Source organism: Syngnathus floridae, chromosome 1, assembly GCF_059516105.1.
Source record: "Syngnathus floridae isolate MCC-2025c chromosome 1, RoL_Sflo_1.0, whole genome shotgun sequence".
In the NCBI taxonomy this organism is placed as follows: domain Eukaryota; kingdom Metazoa; phylum Chordata; class Actinopteri; order Syngnathiformes; family Syngnathidae; genus Syngnathus; species Syngnathus floridae.
Genome location: NC_142413.1, coordinates 20,966,563 through 20,989,338, shown reverse-complemented (window position 1 = coordinate 20,989,338; position 22,776 = coordinate 20,966,563). Strand labels below are relative to the sequence as shown.

Below are 22,776 nucleotides of genomic sequence, written 5' to 3'. Positions count from 1 at the left end.
GATCTCAGACAGTATAATCTACTTTGGCTCATACAATATCAATACCAGACAATACTTGGAAAATGATGGTACAGCTCAGGGTAGTCCTGATATAATAAACCAATAAAGCAGTGTTTATAGAGATTGTCTTGTTGAATATTGCTGTGTTGTTATAAAAATCAAGTACATATTAAATTTAAAAAAAATCTCAAAAATTTATTGCTACATACCACAAACTTGCCTGCCCGTTCAAACTCCCGTGGTATTTTTAGCAAGAAATAGTCTTTTGTAACATGACATTACTACTGCAAGATTTTAATTTCAATGCAAGTTCGCCTTCCTGGAATGCTTCAGACAAACGTAAGCGCATCAAATGCATTCATGGTTTAGCATAGCCATCAAGTGAATACCAAAGGGGAGCCATCAAGCATTGGCTGTGGTGCCCTCACACCTTCCTCCCCCATCTCCATGCTTCTTCCGAATGCTTCCTTAATAACTCTTGCCTCAAGCTGATTGGAAGAGAGGACATTAAGGTGTTACTCATTGGCGGTGACCGACTCCCATCTACCTGTGGCCCTCGCAATCGGAGGCTGCCTTACACCACATCAACGTTGCCTTACTTTTCTCTCTCCCTGTGGCCCAAAGTTTAACTTATCACAGCTTTTGGGCAACTTAGGAGGAGTGTCGCATGACGAAAATGAAAAAGATAACTGATGCCACGCCAACAGTCACGCTCAATCGTTTTGTTCAAGGTAAGAATGAAAATAATGTTTTAATTTAATTAATGAATGTAATTGGAACACAGAAAAAGCCAATCTATATTTTGCTTGCATCAATTGCGATAAACACTGTGCATCATAAGTAGCCTTTTGAACTAGGGACACTTACCATTCTAGAAAGCTTGCTATTTTATTTGATGATCATTTTATTTTTATTAGTTTTGCCAAAACCTATTGTTTTACACGACTATAAGTAAAACCATGCTACCTCTTCTCTCAACTCCACTTATATTACTTATATAGATAGCGCTTTCACAACCGTTGCAGCTCTAACAAAGCACTTTATAGAACACATGAGATAAAACATTAACAACAACACAGGAAAAACAAAGCAACTGAATCTTTTCTTCCACTCCTCCTCCTAGAATATATATGAACTTGAAACAAGCTAGCAGTGCTTTCTCACTCATAAATTCCAAACCACTTCCACAAACTGAATATTCTACTGACAACGAGCATAGGGACGAAAGGGGATGCACCCCATGACTCCACAACAACTGCAGTCTTGCCACTGGGTGGATGCGTAAACAATTTACTGACTAAAGAGGGCAATCTGTAAGCGTTTTATTTCCGAAATAACTCTTCATTCTGGTTGCCATCAATGATTCAGTAAGCGGTTATGTGTAATGCTGCCTTGTGTGTCTGCACATATTTTAATGTTTGACGGACAAAAAGAAAAATAGACGCACACCCCGTTGTACATTTATTGTCTCACGAGGTAGAATATTATCCACACGCTCATTCAGTAGCACTTAAATGTGATCCAGAGCCTAATTAAAAAACGAGTGTGCCTGCTGGTCCACTGCTGCCACCGTCACCCACACGTGTCTTTGTGGATTTATTGTTGTTTTCCGGCAGAATTAGTGGGAATGTTGTTTGGTTAGAGAATTGTGCTATTCTTACCTAGTCAAATGAAATTACGTTTGTTTTCCTGATTACATTTTTTTCCTACTGTCCTCAATTCTGAAAACCAAAACATCCTTCCTGCATGTATTGTTTTTCTCCCTCTTCTTCTGCCCCTCCCATTGTTCTTTGGAGTTAGATTAATGTGTTACTGTACCATAAAATCCACAAAGGTTGCCCTTGCATAGAAGATTAGTTTATTAAGATAGAAGTTTATTAATGCAGCATTTTGTTGCTGATTGCTTAGTGGTCACTGTTTGACCAGCACGGGTGATGTTGAAAGTCCAAGCAAGTATGCAGAAAAGGGAGGGAAAAGGCCTCAAAGTTGAATTGCTACAAGGAGATGAGGGCCGTTATTCATCGAGGGGAGTTGATGGGGTGAAACTGCGGGGATTACCATTTGCGGCAGACGCATGAAAATGCAAGCATTTGTTTTCTAATGTAGAACACTCACCTGCAGTTACTTTCCCACTAAGAGCCTGCTAAATTGCAAAATACGAGACTCGACATGCATCTTTTTTTTTTGTTTACAGAATAATTCACTGAACCAGGATATGGTCACAATGTGAGCAGCAATCATATAATAATAACATCAATAACATCAGTGTCAGCATCGGGTGTGAAGTATAGAATTGTATCCGGGCAGGTATGATGTTTAAAATACTTGTTTTTTCTGGTTCTGTTGAAAATAATAATTTTTTTAGGGTGTTAAGTTATTAATTAAACAATTAGCAGACATACGTACTTGGTCGTGTAATCTTTTTCAGTGGTTCCCTAATCCTTCTTTGTGGAAATGTCCCAGTTTTGGGGCAGTGGTCATGGCCTTAAAACAGTTTGAATTAAATTTCCATAAGGGACAATTTTGGTTTCTGTCAACCACTCTCATCAAAACATCAGATGGGTTGTGTTTAGTGAATAACTAGGGCAGCAGGGGATAAATGGTGTGTGGGACCAAAGATTTCAAAGTTTGTCACCCCCTCCATCCACACCCACTGTTAGAATATTGGCACGAGAAGAACCCTAAGCAATGAAATGGATTTAATCTCAATCGATTAAAATGTTCACGGCGGGCTCTGTTGTCATTTCCCTTCATCTGCTGCAAATCTGTGTCCAAGAGGTACTGATTTAAGTCTGTGTGTGCGAGTGACTGATGAATAAGGGGGCAGAATGGGCAGAATTAGATAAAACAAACCAAAATGACGCAACAATTCTCAGTATAGGATCATAGGATCGAAGTGTATATATATATATATATATATATATATATATATATATATATATATATATATATATATATATATATATATATATATATATATATATATATATATATATATATATATATATATATATATATAATTTCTTCTAGATATACAGATATGGAAGAAAACATCCGAAAATAAATCACAGATGAAAACGAATAAAGACTTCTGATTGAAATGATCCTTGCAAAATATTTAAATACTGCACAGTAATTCAAAATATTACCACCCACATATGAATTCCATTCGGTACATGTAACATGGCTCCTGCTCAGCCTTTCATGAGCTTTGGTGCCATCTAGAGCCTTTTATGCTGCATTAGTGAACTAATAATGCTTCTGTCTCAAGATGGCACAAATGTATTTATAGTTGCCTCAATCCAATTAAAATAGATTGTAATTTGATTCACATACTTTGAAGGTCATATTAGTATTCCTCACTGCACTTACAGTAAAAACTGGTCATGCTGGCAGATGCACGCGATGCAATGAAGACTGTGACCGGCTTGAAGACCAGCTCACTTCTTGCCCAAAGTCTGCAGCTTAGTGCTATTGGAAATAAATGGATATCCTGCGTAATGATTCCAGCAACAAGGGCAGTGCAGCAAAGGCAACTTTTCAAGGGTTAGGAACCGAGCAAATAATTGACACCGACCAATTGCCGGGCCAAATTGTAGTTGCCACACGATGGCGGCAAAGCAACTTTTTCTATAAACGTGACCACTTCTCTCCTTAGATCAACATGTAGGTGCTTGGCAAGCTACAGACAGCAGAAATGGCAGAAATATTTTTCTATTGGACAGGTCTGTGAACACACAGTATGATACATAACAATGCAAAAATTGTGATACCTCCATGCCCGCATCAGTTGAAACCAGTCTTTATTCTATTTATAAAGCTCAGATGTTGTGCAAGTGTTCCTAATTTTACTGCCTGAATATTAGAAGTCGTGCTATAACATAAGCCCTCTCATAGGCAGAGGGACCCTGGAGGAACATAAACCGGCCTCCACCCCAACACGTCACCTAACCACTTCCTCTTTCAAAACCATGCGCTGCTGGAGGAGGTTGGACGACTTCCACGTGGGTGACAGAGAAAGAGAGCGAGAGAGACAGAGTGACATATAGAGAGAAAGAGTGAGAGCGGGCGCGCGCGCGCGCGAGAGAGAGAGAGAGAGAGAGAGAGAGAGAGAAAGATGGGATGTATAGAGCAGACATAAAAATGATGGGGTGACCTCTTGTAAGCATCTCACTTGGACCCCTGGAGAACATGGAGGACAAAAAAGTCCTCCATTTTGTGCCGGCCGGTAAGTTTTTTTTAATATCTGTGTGTGGGTCTGGAGGCGTGGGGTTGCATATGTGCATATGTGCACGTGTGTGCTTGGAAAGTTTCCCATGGTGCAACCTGAGCCACTTTATATCACGTGGAGTGGAGAACTCTGCTATGCTTTTGGAGTGATGATTTATGACAAAATGTTTGTTCACTCTTATTATGTGCAGCATGTCTGCAGTACAAATAACGTCAATATTTGCAACCAAGCAATAAAAGGGTTTGGCATAAGTGAGGCAGTACATACATTACATTTGCTTAGCAAACTAGATTTTCTGGTACTGGCGTCTTTTACTCCCCACAAACCGATTAAATCTCAAGCACAGGTCACAGATTAAAAAGATTAGAAAGAAGAAAAATGTCTCGTGTTTGAACTCTGGCAAATCTTTTGTTTTCAACTGACATGATGTATCCCAGCTTTTACTGTATCATGTAAGTGATTGTTATTTTATAATGTCAAAAGATTCACATCTACTAATGTATTCTGATAGCATTTATGGCTGAAATTATTGTTGGTCCACTGACTACGTCCGCTGTAGCGGATGAGCAAACATCAGGTGGTTTTCAGTCGCAAGACTTTGAGGTGTTGAAGTGGACTGAGCTGTGAGGCTTTCCTTCCTGTTATTTGCTTTATTTGCCATTCGAGCATGTACATTGGGACTTCAAGTGCAAACGCGGTTCACATAGCAAGCTTCAAGAGTGACAGGACCTTCATCACAAAAGCCAAACCTGTAGAACTTGCTTTCAGAGACACGCCAAGAATTATTTCTGTGTCTGTTTCCTATTGGCAGTTGAGATGACGCTCAGTGTATCTAGAACAGTGGTTCTTAAACTTTTCGGAGGTACCGAACCCCATCAGTTTCATATGCGCATTCATCGAACCCCTCTTTAGTGGGTGGGGGGGGATGACATACCAGCAAATCAGTGTGACTTCTGCTGTTGCCTTTGCAAGACCAGTTCAGATATGCGTTATCGCGAATTTACACGTCATTCAGGTGTGTTCGGCTATCCGCGGGGGGGGGGGATGACATACCAGCTCTGCCTGAAGCCGACTCACCGAACCCCTAGGGTTCGATCGAACCCAGGTTAAGAACCACTGATCTAGAAATTTATTTTGGTGTCTCAACATTTGCCCGATTAAAAACACTGATTGTGCTTACATGCTCCCACTGTGCAAGGTTATCACATGTACAGTTGCCACATTGCCTCTAATAGTGCCTCTAATAGAAGTATTTATTTGCAAGGAAGGCCAGATGCTGAAAAGGCATAAGTGGGTGCGCGTGTTTTTCAATCAGAAAACCCAAACAAACAAAGTGTCTCGGCATTTCAGACGAAAACTTCAAAACAATCGGAGTTGAAGTGAACACACGCCTATTTGTGGATTTTGATTCACAAATACACCTCTGAGTGAATTTCTGTGGTACTTATCCTCAGCTACTTCAGATTTTCAGGCCATCACCCGCAAGGGGAAAGGAGGCTTGGGAACGTTCTGTGCTAATCTGCTATGAGACCAAGTTGAGTTCAAGAGGCTTCTGAGCCAAACAGCTCATTTTTACAGAAACATGACGACTGCTTAGAAAAACACAGGGCACAGCTGCTCTCTGGTTTTCATTGTAAGAGAGAGTGCAACGTGTTTTCCATTTCTCACCTGCTGCTATTGCTGGCCTTCACCTTTTGAAAAACAAAAAACCAACACATTGTGCTAGTGTGTCAGAGACGTGTTAGTTTAACAACGGTGACAGTGTTGAAAAAAACATGCGTCAACATAGGCCAATAAGGACCGACCCTCAGGCCATTTTACGTCCAGAACCTTTCTCAGATAAATCATGCCTATAGTTAAATAACCCCCCCACCCCCCAAACATATTAGAACTGTGCCCCCTATAGTTCCACCCAACTATGTTTTTAGCAATAGATTATATTTTAAAGGCAGTTTTCCCCCAGTTCACACAGAGGTCCCGCAGTACACGGTCCGAGAAAGCACGCTCAGTTACAAGCCTATTTATTGTTTTTCATTCGGTTGTTTTGCATTCATTACCTAGAACCACAACTATATGTGGAATTTTCAAACTAATAGTCACTATAAATATGATTCCATTACTGTGTTAGTATATGGCCGGTTAGTGACCGACTGTGGCGCATTTCGACTTGCCTACAAATTTGAGCAGGTGTCTTTACGTCGACAACAGCGCCCCCCTAAACACTAAGCACGAACAGCAAGACCCTGTAAAATGATGGTAGAGAAAATGGACAAATGAATGCAAACCGAATACACTCTCTAAAGACAATTAAATAAATAGTATATGAGGTGTCAAAATTGATTAGCGTGTCGCCATGGAAGATGAGCTCACAAATAACAATTTCACTTGATACAATTCCAGAAAACTGGTGTGGACTATACAGCAAAACAAACACATACCTTGCGGAACTTCATCTTACTAGCGTTACATTGTTTGTGCTTCGTTTCAGCTGTGGTTGGTTTAATTAAATGCTTGAAAAACCGAGTTGAGTTATATTTATTGTGTAAAGCATTTTCTAATGTTTTTGCACTTCATATGGATGAATAAAGTACTGCGATGATTACATTATTACTTACGCAATTTGATAGCCTCAATTAAAAGCGAGCTATTTGGAATAATGTTAAATTTCAAACTACATTTGGGTGCGAAAATGTATGTTGAAGAGTTTGTTTTGTCTGAATAAATGCTCAATGAATAATGGTGCATATTTGGATAAAAACAGACATGACTTTGTTTTGTGTTCCACAGAGACGCCGCCATCTGGGAGCTCCAAGAACGGATATGTATTCCAGGAGATGGGTATTTGTTCTGATTTCTTTGAACACAGTGCTATCACTTTCCTTTCAGGCTCAGCTTAACAAATGTTCACATGGACAAGCATTCCATCCCACAAACATAATGACCCTTAGTGACATTTAAAATTCTATTAACAGCTAGCACTTCGCTGTTCTTGGAGTGAGCCAACATCTGCACAGTTTTTGCTAATTGTGTGCTTAAGTTGTTCTTTTGCGCACAAAAATGACAAACTATAGGGGGAAATGTCTTACTGGTGATGAAGTAATAGTGGTTATATGGACCTTCAAATGGAATAAATGAATATGAATTAAAAAAAATAACTTTTTGTTAGTGGACAACTTTGGCAGCGTTTTTTTTCATAGTTTGGGTGGGGGGGCGACTTATACTCAGGAGCGACTTATATATGTTTTTTTTTCCACAAATTTTTACTTGATCATTAAGACATCACTTACAAGTATAGTTGACCACTTCCCATGTTATTTTTAGTATAGTTGATCACTTCACATGCTTTTATATCTTTATCTTGAACATATTCAAAACATAAAAAATAGAGAAAACATCAAATAAAGCAATTAACACTTTAAAGCACCATATCCAAGTCCACTGTCTGCTGTATGTACACTTGCTCCATTTTTGCTCCTCTTATATTTATTATTATTATTTATTATTATTTGTTTATTTATCATTTATTCAATACTCTTATTTATTCATTGTTTGTGCCTTCTTGGGTTTTTTTTTGTGTTGCTTGTATGCATATGTGTACTATCTCACCGAGGGATAGTGGAAACGTAATTTCAATCTCTTTGTGTGTCTTAGTATATAAAAAAAAAATCGACGATAAAGCAGACTTTGACTTTGATAAAACAACCAAAAAAAATTATATTTTCAGACGAAACTGGATGAGGGCGCTCTAAATTTCACCGTTGGCCGTGACTCATCAACTGGGTGGGCTTAAGAAAAATGGCACCAAAAAGAAACTCATATTTTGCAGGTTACAAACTTCAAGTTGTAAAATATGCAGCTGAAAACAGTAATCGAGCAGCAGAAAGAAAGTTTGGAGAACCGTGATGTACCAATGGGTTACTATTTCAAGTGACGTCAGTAGTGCGGCGCGGCGGTTGTTTACATACAAACGTGCCCACATAAGGACTTCCGGCATCATTAGCGGTGATCATTTCTAAGTGACACGGAGGACAAAGAGTTTGAAGGAATTAAGGATTTGGAGTGACATAGAAAGTTTGAAAAACTATTATGGCTTTTACGCACGCCCGGTCCTACTCTACTGAGTCGGGGGCCGGCGCTCGGCCGAGTGGCTGTCCGCGAATGGTGTGCGGGGCTCGGACATGGCCATTACGCACGCCCGGTCTGTCTGGAAGTCCACGCCGCCACACGCTTGGAAGTTTGTTTTGTTTAATAAAGAGCCGTTTACCAAACCCACGTCTATCCTTGTACTTTGTTAACGCTACAATATAGTTATATAGTAGATCTGTGGAATAAAGACGAGGCTGACGTCAGGGCGCACGCGCGGCGATGTTGACAAAGGACGAGAAATTTGATCGATGGATTTAATGGAATTAAAGTGCACGGATGTTTTGATAATATTATTGGCTTGTATTATAGTTATTTGAAATATAGTTTATCTATCGTTATATGAGCCTGTGGAATATTTTGAAGTGCAAGCGCCCTCAGCCGTGCGCACCCATTGTTGACAAAGAACGATCGATGGATTTAATGAATTGGAGTGACACCGATGGTTTTATAAACATGTTATTCATGTAATAATTGTCCTTAATCACGCTATATGTTACGTCAGGCCCGTTCTCAGCTCTTTGTTTGAGTTTGTCACGTTAGCATACCTATTGATTAGCCTGTTGTTGCTATTTAATGAATTGGAGTGACACCGATGGCTTTATAAACATGTTATTCATGTAATAGTTGTCCTTAATCACTCTATATGTTACGTCAGGCCCGTTCTCAGCTCTTTGTTTGAGTTTGTCACGTTAGCATACCTATCGTTTAGCCTGTTGTTGCTCTTTAATGAATTGGAGTGACACTGATGGTTTTATAAACATGTTATTCATGTAATAGTTGTCCTTAATCACTCTATATGTTACGTCAGGCCCGTTCTCAGCTCTTTGTTTGTGTTTGTCACGTTAGCATACCTATCGTTTAGCCTGTTGTTGCTATCGTTTAGCCTGTTGTTGCTCGTTCATGACTGTTTTTGGTGTGGGATTTTGTCGAATAAATTGCCCCCAAAATGCGACTTATACTCCAGAGCGACTTATATATGTTTTTTTTTTCACTTTTTGGGGCATTTTATGGCTGGTGCGACTTATACTCCGGAGTGATTTATAGTCCGGAAAATACGGTAGTAGGGCAGCTCCATGTTCTATTATCATGGAGCACTTTTCACTCTATAGTACATGTAGGACTAGTAGTGCAAAGACGTTCTTTCTACTTGTGGGCCAAACCTCTCCTGTGGTTTTATTCCACAGCCATAAAATCAAGTTTAAGGTCGATGTAGCGGCTAGTATGCATACTAGTAAGACAAATTTGGCATACTACATATAAGAAGTTGGTCTACATACTAGTGAGGATAAAGAGTGTCCTCGTAAATGTACTTTTAAAGGAAATAAAATAAATACTTAAATGGCTTGCCATACTTATTTCAAATGCATGCTGTCCCCTTGCAGGATTGTTGAGTCTTAATTAATGGACTCACATAATGAGGCGGATAATTTCTAAGTGGAGCAATCATCACTCATGAAGGCTTTTTGCTTAATTCCCTCACTCAGAGACCCGTGTTACTTTTAATCAGCTTCCATAGTGTATTTATCTTCGGTAAAATGAAGGAGTTCACAAGGAAGTGCAATTTGCTATAGGTATTGTATAAAAACGTTTTTTTATGAAATATTTATTTTGTTGTCTCTCTCTCTCTACTTGTGGCCTGATACTGGCTAATTATAGACACCCTTAATGTGGCTAGTACAACACCTTCAGTTCAATAAAGGATTAATTTACCTCACAGAGTGCCAACGAATGAAATCAATATGACTTGTTTTGCATAAATCAATTATTTTTATGCTATACTGGCTTAAAAGTACACAATTGGTGCATCTGCAGAGATGCGCGATGAGGAACAAGAGGATTATGAGAAAAAGGCAACGATCCGGCACAAGGACCCTCCCTATGACAATAACAGCCAACTCAGCGTCTCAGGTATGACAAAGAACACTACCAGTGTTTGTGTCTAATTAATTACAGGAATTATTATGAATTAATCTAATTAATCACATTTTAATCTCATATATGAGATAAAAAATCTGAATCTGACATTCATTCAAATCTCGAAAACCACTGACCTATGTTTGCTTATTCACAGTCACTCAACAGGCAACTTGATGAAAACTGATCCAATCCGTATTTATTTTTGTGTTGTAAATAATGTTTATATTCACAGACAAAGAAGGTCCAGGGTTTGGCCTTTTAAACACAACAAGAAAGGTAAAAAACACCCTTTTTTTCCTCAAATCATTTTGAACAAAGCTTATATTAAGCTCTGAATAGCACATGCAAACGAACCAATTGTAAACATGAAGTGTGTCATGAAACATATAATTAAAATCCAAACAATATGTTGCATCCCTTCAATCAAACACACTTTCCCAGGATTATGTGCCACGCTTTCATGTATGCTTGGTGTTTTTTTTCTGGCATCCTCCGCTCGGCATGCCATAGTTATTGTCCTTCTTTGCATTACAAACCATGCACGTTGCTATTCCTTTACCCCCGAATTTTTCAAGAATGTCATCCTTTAAAAGAAATGTAATCAATCTTGGTATTACAACCATGATTCTTGCTTCAATTAAGTGGCCTCTGCCCTCCGCATCATAGGAGACTGATTGGTGGATTGCCCGGTATAGGGTTAGTTTTTTTTTTTTTTTTTTTAAACAAAACAAATGGAACTCTATTTTGAAAATGCTGATTTTCAAATATGAAACAGGCAATTATGTCTTGACAGAAATCTATGTCAAAGTCAAGTCTTTAGTAAGGCCAAGCAAGTGCTAAAATTGGTGACTAAAGTCTCAGTCTAATCATGACCCCCCCCGCAACTCTGCCTCGTAGTATGTGAAGCCGATGGACTTTAGCGAGGAGGTGCGCGCCCACAGAGACGTGGACACCTTCCTGGCCCAGGCAAGCGTCCTCCTGGACGAGAGAGCGTCCACTCTGGATGAGGTCCTGAGACGGATGTTGAACAGCCTAGCGGAGGATGGACACACCGGCTGTGACGTGAACCAGATCATGGAGTCGCTATTCACAGATGCAGGAGGGAAGGAGCCGGGAGGTAGGAAAGTGAATCATGAAATGAAATAAGGGATTTGGAATTGGATCATTTCGACTTGTTTTGTTTGTATGCCAACAGTTCATCTGCTGTCAGAAACCATTCAAGGGGTGACCGCGACATCCACGGGGATTCATTACCAGCAGTCATGGCTTTGTATTCTGTGAGTTCATGTCCCTAAGTCTGTGACATTCCTTTTGTAATAACTCTCGCCCCATCATTTTCCACAGAGGTCACTGCATTGCTTTCTTTCCAGTATTTATAATCAAAACACAACAGTGCTTCAGTTGAAAAATTATCCACTTAGTAACAAACTTGATACGCCTGATTTGCTAATATTTCAAATAGCGGGCATTAAAGTGAGTGAGTTCACTCTCTCTGTTTTGTTTAGATGCAGTGTGAGTAGCCTGCAGAGACGCTACATTTGCATCGCACGACTGGAGAGGCCGCAGAACTGGGGAGTGGACTGCTGCGAGGCACGCTACGTCATTCTCATCCTGGTCCCAGCCAGAACAGTAAGTACACATTTGGTTATTGATCTATGCCACCGATGTACATATGCTGACGGCTAGAACAATTAAATGTTCTTCCATTGAATGGCAAAAGACACAATTAACCTGTGTATCCACTTATTACCAGTCATACAACTTACTAATTGCTTTGTGTTCAATTACGCGGGCTCAGTGATCACACTACGTATATTTGTAGGTAAAATGAGACAAGATCATCGTTATTTATTAAATCATCATTATTTATAAATGACGCACCTAATGAAGTAGTATACGTAATTTATTTCACAGCTAACTAACGTCCTTGGAACATACCCTGCTCTATTTTTCACAGAAAAGTACGAAGTCGGCCGTTGAAGCGGGCCGAACCTTTGCCACCATGTTCTCGGATATTTCCTTCAGACAGAGGCTTCTGGAGGCAATGACTCTGGAGGAGTTCAAACAAGAGCTGGTCCGCCAGCGTCAACAACTCTCTGCCTTCACAGAGAAGGTGGCTGTAGATCAAGTGGATAACTCTGATCCACGACGAGGCAAAGAACTTAAGGTAAGGGATAGAAATAGCACAAAGGAAATATACAGCACTGACAAAAAAAAAAAAAAAAAAAAAAAACGAAATGGGAAACCGAAGGTGCTCAGACTGGACTGAGTGGTTGTTTTTTTTTCATTGTAGTGTAAAGATTTCTTCCGACCTGGTAAAGGTATTTACGATGACCTTCGCCGCCGTCTCCCGCTCTACCCTTCTGACTTCACAGATGGTGAGTAACCTTTCGGCTCTCATAAGTGTTGTGCTTTAAATTCCCTTCTGTAAAGGTGTTTTTATTTGAATGATCTGTGTAAATTACTTTTTTTTTTCCATCTTGAATGAAGGTATCATTGGGAAGGACCGCTCTCTGCTGAAGTACACCACTACTGCTATTTTCCTTTACATCGCTATTCTGCTGCCAGCCATCGCCTTTGGTTCTCTCAACGACGAAAGTACAAGAGGGGAAATAGGTACTGACTTCATAAACACATCATAGTTGGCAACACTATATAACGCTATAGACCAGAGGTGTCAAAGTCAAGCCCTGGGGGCCAGATCCAGCAAGTAAAGTAAGCCTACATGCCTCTTGCTTAATGGATTTGATCTTTTTATTTTTGCAGATAATTTGTCTTCGAAATTTTAACTTCAAGAAATTGTTTGACAAAGTTTAATTTAGTTCCCTCGTTAGCGGATTTAAGTCAACGAATGCTCATGAAAACATGTGACCTCGATAGACCATTGTCACAATTGGTGGGCCCGGGGCCACAGCAAAGGTTGGGCTCCATGGTGAACAAGGTTAAGTATTCCTGCATGTAAACCATCCACCGAGTTGAATACCTTTCACAGATGTTCAGAAGACCATCGTCGGCCAGAGCATTGGAGGGGTGATCTACTCCTTGTTTGCTGGTGCGCCACTTGTCATTCCGCTGACCACTGCCCCATTGGCCATCTTCATTAGTGGTGCGTACTCATATGACATCTGCTGCTAAGATAATATTGCCCTGAAAAACACAGCTACGATAAGCTACCGTAATTTGATATGACGAGTATGATGAATCTGAAGTTAAAATGAAGTTGAGTCTTTCATACATTTTACAAAGTCTCATAAGTGGTGACCGAAGTGTGGCTTGAGTAAGGCCACACGATTCGAGTTTCCCACCTCTGACTATTAAACCAATATAGGCAATCCTTTTTTAACGCAGTTGGGTTTGATCATAGTGATCCGGGGCATCTGTGATGACTACAATCTGGACTTTGACGCTTTCTACGCTTGCATCGGCCTGTGGAACAGTTTATTCCTCATTCTAGGAGGTTTATTTAATGTCAGCCTGCTAATGAAGCTCTTCAAACGGTAAGTGCACTGCAAAACACTCTGTGGGGTTGAGTACATTTCCACAAAGTTAGTTGGCCTGTCTGTTATCCATAAGATTTTTAAACTCCTGTTTGAATGTACATAACACTTTGCGCTAAAAAACACATTGTGACCTCAGGGCAAGGACTTTGATTTTCAAAAGCGGCTGTTATGACTTCTTTTGTACAACATGATGTTTCATTCTGCTGGGTTGTATTGTTATGTCTGCACACTTAGAACTAATCCTGCTATGTTACGGCTCCCCTTCTCCCAGCTCCACAGAGGAAGTCATTGCGTTGTTCATCTCCATCGCATTTGTTGTGGATGCATTGAAAGGCACGGTCAAAAGTGAGTGCATTGAAGTGTTTTAATTGGCAAAAGTCTGGTCTGAGAAAAGCAGCCCAGTATGATTACAGTTTCTCAGTTTACCACACTTATTAGGGCTTATTTAGCAGTCATACTCCAATTATTTTGTGCTCGTTTGTTGAGTGTGACAGTCAAATAAGCCATCAAGTCTAAGAAAGTGTAGCGAAACTGGACTATTACGCACCATGCTTTTATTTTGAAAGTGTGGCTTTTAACCAGACATATGACAACTTACGATATGGAATAAGTCTGTTGAAGACTTAATACAGAATTTATGGAATACTTCACATGAAGCTACATCTGCGGAAGAGGATTAGAAATAAATGGCTGCAAAAAATAACAGAAAATCCATCCATCCATTATCCATACCATTTTCCCCATGGGGGTCACCGGCGTGCTGGAGCCTATCACAGCAGTCACACGGCAGCAGGCGGGGGGACACCCGGAATTGGTCGTCAGCCAATCGCAGCCAACCTAAAGAAAAAAAAATCACATGTGAAGCCAACAGACAACTGTTGTATGACATTTACCTATATTTTCAATTAAAAATAAAGTACGGAAATATATTAAAATGAAAAATTGCTCCTTCTTAAACACTTGGTAGTTGATTTCTTTGTTTATTTTTAAGTTGAATATTTTACATTAATTAGAAAAAATATTTTTTTGTAGTGAAATTAAGTGATCACTTTCAACATAGTTTATTTTATTTAAATAATTATAATTATACAAAACACAAATGCATAATAAGAACATATACGCATATAAAATCATTTTTCTAATTATTTGTGTCGCCCCTAAAAACGTAAAAAAAAAACGAGTAAATAAAATTATTACAATGAAAAATCTTTTCCAATGAATAGTTAATCAAAGATGTCTCTTTTCTTTATAGTTTTCAAACATTTCTTCCATGAGCCCACACTGGCAACTTCAAATAGCACAGTAGTGCTTCACCAAATTACGGAGGTTCTGGAGAAGATGAACAACCAGACGCTGGGCCATCAAAATGTCGACGGGTCCCCGATGACGGATCACATTGAGGGGCACGCCTCCGTCTTCCTCCCCAAGTCTCTGGTGATTTGCTCCAGAGAGATCCCCATCCTGTGCCTGCTGCTCATGCTGGGCACCTTGTGGCTGGGTTACGCCCTCTACCTCGTCAAGAGGAGGTAGGCCACTGACTGCAACCCGTCCGGAATACTCCACATAAATGGTCACCCAGATGACCTTTTTCTTTTTTCTTAATGTCATAAGTATAACATATTCAGATGAGCATTTCCAAAAAGACTCTGCTAGTCATTATAGTGCCTATCTTCCTAGCTAAAGCATACACACACATTTGCGTTTTCTCCAGCGATTTCTGTTGTAGTTGTTTTCCTGAGAAACCCTACGATATCTCCACTAACAATCATGACACTCCTCGGCCATACTTGATGTCTGGGGCCCCGCCGATGAGATGCTGGCCCCCCACGGATGCTGCTGCTATGCGTATAGGGAGCAGCGGTCCTGCATACTGCACAGTAAATCAGTAAAAGCCTTGTCTCAAGTCAGATATTCAAACTCAGTCGGTTTGACAGGTTACAAGAATCTTCTGATATATCATCAGAAAAACTACATATTGCCTGTAACTGTGTCCTCCTTAGGTCAACATATAGAGGCCATTGTCCGATTGGACAAAGAAAACACATCTAGTGGAAGCAGTGTAACTAAATGCTACAAAACAATGAGTCTATTTACAGACTGTTGGGAAAATAATAATAATTATAATGACAACAATAAGAAGAACAAAAATAGCGTTTCACGTGTCAAACACTTGACTTCCTTTCAAAACTGAATATCTCCCTTTCACAGTCCTAGGAGAGTATTGATTTGCATCGCTGGTTGAGGACTGAATCTCGTTTAAATACAACTGAATAAATATAGACATAAAGTGGATCATTTTGTCCAGATGAAATGAAGTGGGGCGAATGAATAGCCCGAGTAGGTTTCACAGTACTCTTATATATTCCATCTGTCATTGTAAGAGCGGGGAATATTTCACTTTCCACTGCACTCTATTTGTCTGGCAGCCACTGTGACCCATTTGTTTCGGCCACTTGACATGGCGCTGTGAAATGTGGGAAAAAAAATCGTTTTTCTCTCCAGGCTTGTTGTGGCAAATATTTTTTATATTACTGTATAAAACACGCCGGCACGGCGAGGTGTCTGGGACGCAAGTACTCCCATGTTCCAACCTCAGCTTTTCTGTGTGCCGCCTCCTGGGTTAGGCATGCTCCAACTAACCATGACGTAAAACTATGTTACTAAAAGCATTATTAAAAATGGATGGAGTAAAGACTGTGGCAGACCAACGGTAAGGTTGTTTCCTGCAAAGAAGAGGAAAGATTGTAGCATATGTGCAATACAGTACACAAAGTATTTGGACTAAGGTTATAGTGAATTTTGGGTTCAACCTGAAATTTCACCCAAAGGCCAAAATAAGCCAATTTTTTGTGAGTGTATAATTTCTTGATAATGGATTATAAGACACATACTGCGTCACTAATTATAAAAACATTTACTTTTCTGATCAGTTGTAGCAGCCTGTTCTGATACGATTCCATTTCACAGCCAAATTATGCACTGCTTCTTTTTTCATTCTTTTCAGCCCATATATGAATGGCAAAGTGAGAGAAGTTGTGTCTGACTGCGCCCTGCCCATCTCTGTGCTGGTTTTCTCTTTCATCGGCTCCTACCTCTTCCTGGACATACAGAGTGAGGGCCCGTTTCCTTTTTTTTTTTTTTTTTTTTAACCATGTGGCACGTCCTAAGAGTTTGCCCCCTTTCGGCAGTCCCTGTGTTCAGCGTCCACAATGGGCCAGTTTTCAATTACCCGCCCTTCGACAAGCTTTCGGGCCTGAATACTCTGAGCGCCGTGGGCCTCGGCTTCCTCCTTGCCTTGCTCATCTTCATCGACCAGAACATAGTCATTTCACTCACACATGTACCAGAACACAAGTAAGAGATGGATTTATTTCGTGCTTCTCTGCAAGAACCCAATGTTCACTGCTAGAATCACCTACATACATACATACATACATACATACATACATACATACATACATACGTGTGTGTATATGCACACACACACTCACACACACATACATACTGAGGCAAGTCTTGGTAGTACATTAGCTTCGATTGAAATTGAAATTTTAAGACATTGATAAATCACTGTTTTGGGGCATTAACAATGTTCAGCGCAATTGCCTTTCATTGGAAGTTGCTAATAGTAATCAAATAGGTAAGTAGCCAACACTGCATCAGTGAACAAGCTCCAATGCGTATGATAAAGAAATATGAAACTTCATGTTACAGTAGCTTTTCAAGTATTTACTGAAAACGTGTAAAGATTAAAAAAAAAAAAATTGAAATGTATGAATTTGCTGGTTGCAGGCTAGAAAAAGGCACAACATTCCACTGGGACTTAGTGCTGACAGGCCTCATCAACATCCTCATGTCCTGTCTGGGGTTGCCATGGATGCACGCCGCCTTCCCGCATTCCTCACTGCATGCCCGTCAGCTGGCCAAAATGGAACAGCACGTGGAGAACGGCCATGTTTACACCACGTGCGTTAACCCAAAAGCCCAAAGACACAACACATAACAAGCACTTGTATCATAAAAACAATACCCCTAATCAGACTCCTTTCCTCTTGGACAAAAAAAACTTTGGATTATACTGTGTATTTACTTAAGAACACCGATACATATAATGGTGCTGAAAACCTTGAATGAGGTCAAACAAAACATGTTTTTGGAACACACTGCAGTGATTATCTTTTTTGTCTTGGAATGTTGCAAAGCAGCACGTCAAGGACCTCACGAATGCTTTACCTATTTACAGTATCGTCAGTGTAAAGGAGACGCGTCTGACCTCGCTGGCCGCCAACATCCTGATCGGCCTGTCCGCTTTCATGCTTCCCATTCCCCTCCAGTGGATTCCCAAGCCTGTCCTCTACGGGCTCTTCCTCTACATTGCCGCTACATCGCTCGACGGGAACCAGATGGTGGACCGCATGGCTCTGCTGCTGAAGGAACAGGTGTGCATAAATCAGCCTGTTTGGAAAGCGTTTGTCCTTTTCATGTAATGTTGATAGGTATGATGATGGACATTCTGTGGCCCCCTCTCGGCCTCGATGCAAGTGGACCCTTATCTTGCTCCCCTTGAATGAAATTGCCAAGAAGTTAATACAGGAGAACCTTTGTTCTCCTCTATGGTTGTTGTTCACTGGCTTTTTTAAAGGGAGGGTAAACAGAGGATGGTTCAATTTTCACTAAACTTCTTTTTATCAAGAAAAAAGTTAGCATTTTTTATTTGATCCAATTATTCTGGAAAAATAATGAACCACCGAATGCCAGTAAAAATGTCCACTTTTAATGAGGAATAGGGCCATGCACCCATCCCCTCCATGTCTTGGTTGATGACGTCACGGAAGGAAGAGATCACAATTTCCCCATTGGAAATCATTGTAAAGACTATCGCTTAAAATGTGCAAAAACGGCTGTCAAATTTACATGGACATCTTGACTTATGACCACTTCAACATATTAAATGAATTAGCCTCTCCGTGGCTGATTTACGAGCAAGAAATGAGCAACCCATCTGCAGCTGTAGTCCCCTGTCACATTTGTCTATTTCCTTTCACCAGTCACCAACGGGTCGAGCATCCTGGCTGAGCTGGGACCCGGCTGACACTTTTGTGTTTGCACATTTCCATTTTTAGTCACTAGGTTTCTTTTCTTCTCCTTGTTCGCGTTCTGCAGAAGACCCGCTCAAAGATCACTCACACAGTCACTTCTGAGTTTTTTTTCACTGGGGAATTGTACCACTGCCATACATTTTTAATACAGTTCTATCAAATAAGTGCCAATGTTGGGCTCGCTTTACTCTCCCTTTAAAATGTTCAATTACATTACAGCGTGAAACAGGGAGAAGAAAAGCAGCTTGTAACCATTTCACATTTGTTGACGTAGACGTCCTATCCCCCGACCCACTACATCCGCCGAGTGCCCCAGAGGAAGGTGCACTATTTCACCGGGCTGCAGATCATCCAGCTCATCATCCTGTGTGCCTTTGGCATGTATCCTCTGCCCTACATGAAGATGGTCTTCCCCCTACTGATGATCTTGCTCGTCCCCGTCAGGTGAAAAGAGACAGACTTTCATTTCTTTTTTTGTTGTGACTGAACTAACACACAATACCATTCTGGCATGTCGTCATTGAAATAATGTGGAATTAAAATGCAACATCTGCTCAAAATTTACCACAGCAAATAGCCCTTCTGTTGAACAGAGTTGTTGTCTCTGTCCGTTTTAAGAGTCCCTGCCTGTCATGACATTGAAACCTTTGAGATCTCTCAGAGTCAGATCGACATCCCCCCTTTATGTAAATGAACTTTTTTAGTTAGGTGTTTTGTTTATGTAAGTGGACCGAAGGACGTTTTATTGTCTGCAAATGACAGCGTACGACAATGGGAAGACATACAGTGCGTTTGCATTTTCTGTTTACATGAATGCACTGCTTTCATCGTTACGTTCGCATATAAAGTGACAGACAGATATTTGAATCATGACTGTAATTTAAATTGACAAACATTTGTGTGTGTAAATGGACAGACTAACATGAATATGTTTCTATATTTTATGGACAAATGCATTATCATCTTAATAAATGTACGTACAGACCTCTATCTGTTTACGTTAATAGACTTGCATTGTGTGTTTGGAAATGAAGAAAGGAGCACACTTCATTTTCTTAGACCCATATTTCAATATGACATTAGTAATATTTTTTTGTGTGTTTTGCTTCAGGACCAGCTTACTTCCAAGAATCATTGACACCAAGTATCTGGACATCATGGACTCACAGCACATGTAAAAGCAGATAACTATAACGAAGGAAATGGACACTGGACATATCTGCATTTGCTTGTTAACAATCAGTGTAATTATCATTATCATTGTTAATTAAGTACTTCACCAACCATTTTCTGCAAGTTAATTAGTTGCTAATGAGCACAAGCATCCACACACAAAAAAGTAATGTTATAATTATTCAGAAATACATTACAACGAAGTTCTTTTTCTGTTTTGTTATTTGTATTTTGTATTGCATGTATTTGTCTGTGCTTTTAACATTGTTTTGTATGACACATTTCTATTTGAGCCTCACTTTTGCAATAGAAATTGTACTGACGTTTTGGTATTATAAATCAGTTCATCATTTAAATGAAACTCAGAATCCAGTTGCTGCTGACTTTGTTTCAGAATGTTTCATTTTAAGGATGCGAGTAATGTGATGAAGTATGCTGTTATATGAAGTGGCTCAGTGCTGCAATGGAGTTAATTGTCCGTTTGGTTTAATTTGACTGAGCAAAAAACACATCGCCTGGGAGTGTCGTGTGAAACTACTCCAGTAGGAGGCAGTACAAGCCAAGTAGCTGGATGTATGCGAGCTCTGATGACCTTTGCAGAACAGACAAGCCTTCCAAAACGTCCCAGTTTTGCATGAGCAGTTACTAAAGTGAAGGCTAAGCCGTCTTAGATTTAACTGCAAAATTCCGATTTGTTTCCTCAAACGTCAAATCGGTGAAATAAAAAGCCATCAATCTCCAATTTTCACATCTGTGCTCGAGAGAAGTGTTTCCCAACCTTTTTCATCCATGGCACACCTTTTCATTGGAAATAATCTCGAGGCACACCACAAACAAAAATCTGTTAAATGTTACACCAGCTTCTATATTAAAACTAGTTATATTACAACAAAAGATGTTGTGAAAGTGCTATATGAATAAAGTCCTATATGTAAAACTCACTTTGTCTGCCAATTACCTGTGATGATGTAAGTTAAAGTGAAGTGAATTCAGGAGATGCCAAGGATAGCAATGAACAAGGCATCCATCCATCCATTGTCTGTACCGCTTGTCCCCACGGGGGTCACAGGTGTGCTGGAGCCTATCCGAGCCGTCATCGGGCAGTAGGCGGGGGACACCCTGAATCGGATGCCAGCCAAACGCAGGGCATACAACTAACAACCAACCTCACTCGCTCTCACACCTTCGGGCACTTTGGACTGTTCAATTGACCGACCAAGCATGTTTTTTGGATGTGGGAGGAAAACAGAAGACCTGGAGAAAACCCATGCAGGCACGGGGAGAACATGCAAACTCCACACAGGGAGGTGGAATCCAACCCGCACGCTCTGAACTGTGAGGTGGAAGTGCCAACTAGTGCATCACTGTGCCACCCTGAGAGTGGAATAATTGAATAAAAATAAATATATACTTTTCAAATTGTATTTCTTTTTTTTAATAAAAGGTTTTAGACAGTGTAAGTAATAAACTATTGAAAGTGATTAAAATCTTAACTGTTCAGGAGTAGCTCTATAAATATTGCAATAAGAACAAAGACGCTGAATGGTGATCACAGTCAAGATGTCACGACTTGACTGTGTATTTCATGTTGATGAAAATGAACAGTCCAGATTCTCCGATTGAACTACATGCTGGGGATTTCCGTCAGTCCACAAACACACCACGGCCGTCAGAGGGTCACTGTTATCAAAGGCACACAGCAGCAAACTTAATATGTGCATATGTAGCACAATCAGACAAGATTCTTAGCCATGCATGCATAAGCCAGGGTGGGGTGCGGGGCAGGGCGCGCAGATACCGACAAACGTCCTATCTGATGTCTCCGAAAGGTTACCCCTCGTAATTATGCTGTTGCATGGGGTGTGTTATGCGCATGCTGGGTCTGTCATCTCTTATTTACCTGGTGTTAGTGATATTAAGATATTTTATGGGTGAAATATAATCTTTTATAATTGTATTTATTTTATTTATAATCTTTGTGTTAAAAGTTGTTTTCAAGGGAAACAACGTTTAGACTGGCCACATTCTCTTCCCCATTACAGACACAAATGTCATTCTGTTACAGGTTTGATAACTTACTCTGCCATGCTCAAAGTCAAAAGTCAAAGTCTGCTTTATTGTCAATTTCTTCTCATGTCAGGACACACAAAGAGATCGAAATTACGTTCCCACTATCCCACGGTGACAAGACATAGTACACAATATACATACACACGTAAACATACGTACGTTAACAACACAAAAAGTAAAAACAAGAAGGCACAAATAATGAATAAATAAGAGTGACGAATAAATAATAAATGAACAAAAAAACATAATAAACAAGAGGAGCAAAAATGGAGCAAGTGTGCATACAACCAATGAGTAACGTGTAGCTAATGTTAATCTATATCTGCAATCATTAGGTGCACAGATCTCTTTTTTTTGTTTGGAAAACAGGGATAAAGATGTTGATTAGAAGAGAAATGATGCATGATAGTGACAGAAATGGTGATGATGATGATGATGATGAGGTTAGTAAAGGTGTTACTAATTTTAACATTGGTGTTCTAAAGTAAAGATGTGGGACTTATTGCGATTACATGTCTGAGGTGTCTTCAAAGGGTTTTACTTTATTTGAGTTCTGATATTAAAATGGTGGTGTCTTTCTGCGTGTGTGTTGTCAGCTAATCTTTCTCCGTGGAATTTAGTCAAATCATGTGGAGGATTC

General features: G+C 40.0%; 1 protein-coding gene across 2 annotated transcripts; it reads left to right on the top strand.

Annotated features, from left to right (window-relative positions):
• The first annotated feature begins 594 nt into the window (after positions 1-594).
• LOC148404546 (solute carrier family 4 member 11-like) lies at positions 595-21,007 on the top strand. 2 transcript variants are annotated; one of them, XM_088385345.1, is made up of 20 exons: positions 595-731; positions 7,019-7,069; positions 10,190-10,285; positions 10,527-10,570; positions 11,192-11,411; positions 11,490-11,571; positions 11,800-11,923; positions 12,252-12,461; positions 12,588-12,672; positions 12,785-12,910; positions 13,287-13,400; positions 13,659-13,791; positions 14,066-14,139; positions 15,047-15,320; positions 16,799-16,905; positions 16,983-17,148; positions 17,587-17,760; positions 18,038-18,233; positions 19,168-19,337; positions 20,005-21,007. In XM_088385345.1, the coding sequence occupies exons 1-20, from the start codon at positions 668-670 to the stop codon at positions 20,069-20,071; spliced, it is 2,577 nt and encodes an 858-aa protein (XP_088241471.1). In that variant the 5' UTR covers positions 595-667; the 3' UTR covers positions 20,072-21,007. The 2 variants fall into 2 exon arrangements, with proteins under 2 accessions (XP_088241471.1, XP_088241480.1); XM_088385354.1 differs by lacking the exon at positions 595-731 and adding an exon at positions 3,975-4,228.
• The last annotated feature ends 1,769 nt before the right edge of the window (positions 21,008-22,776 follow it).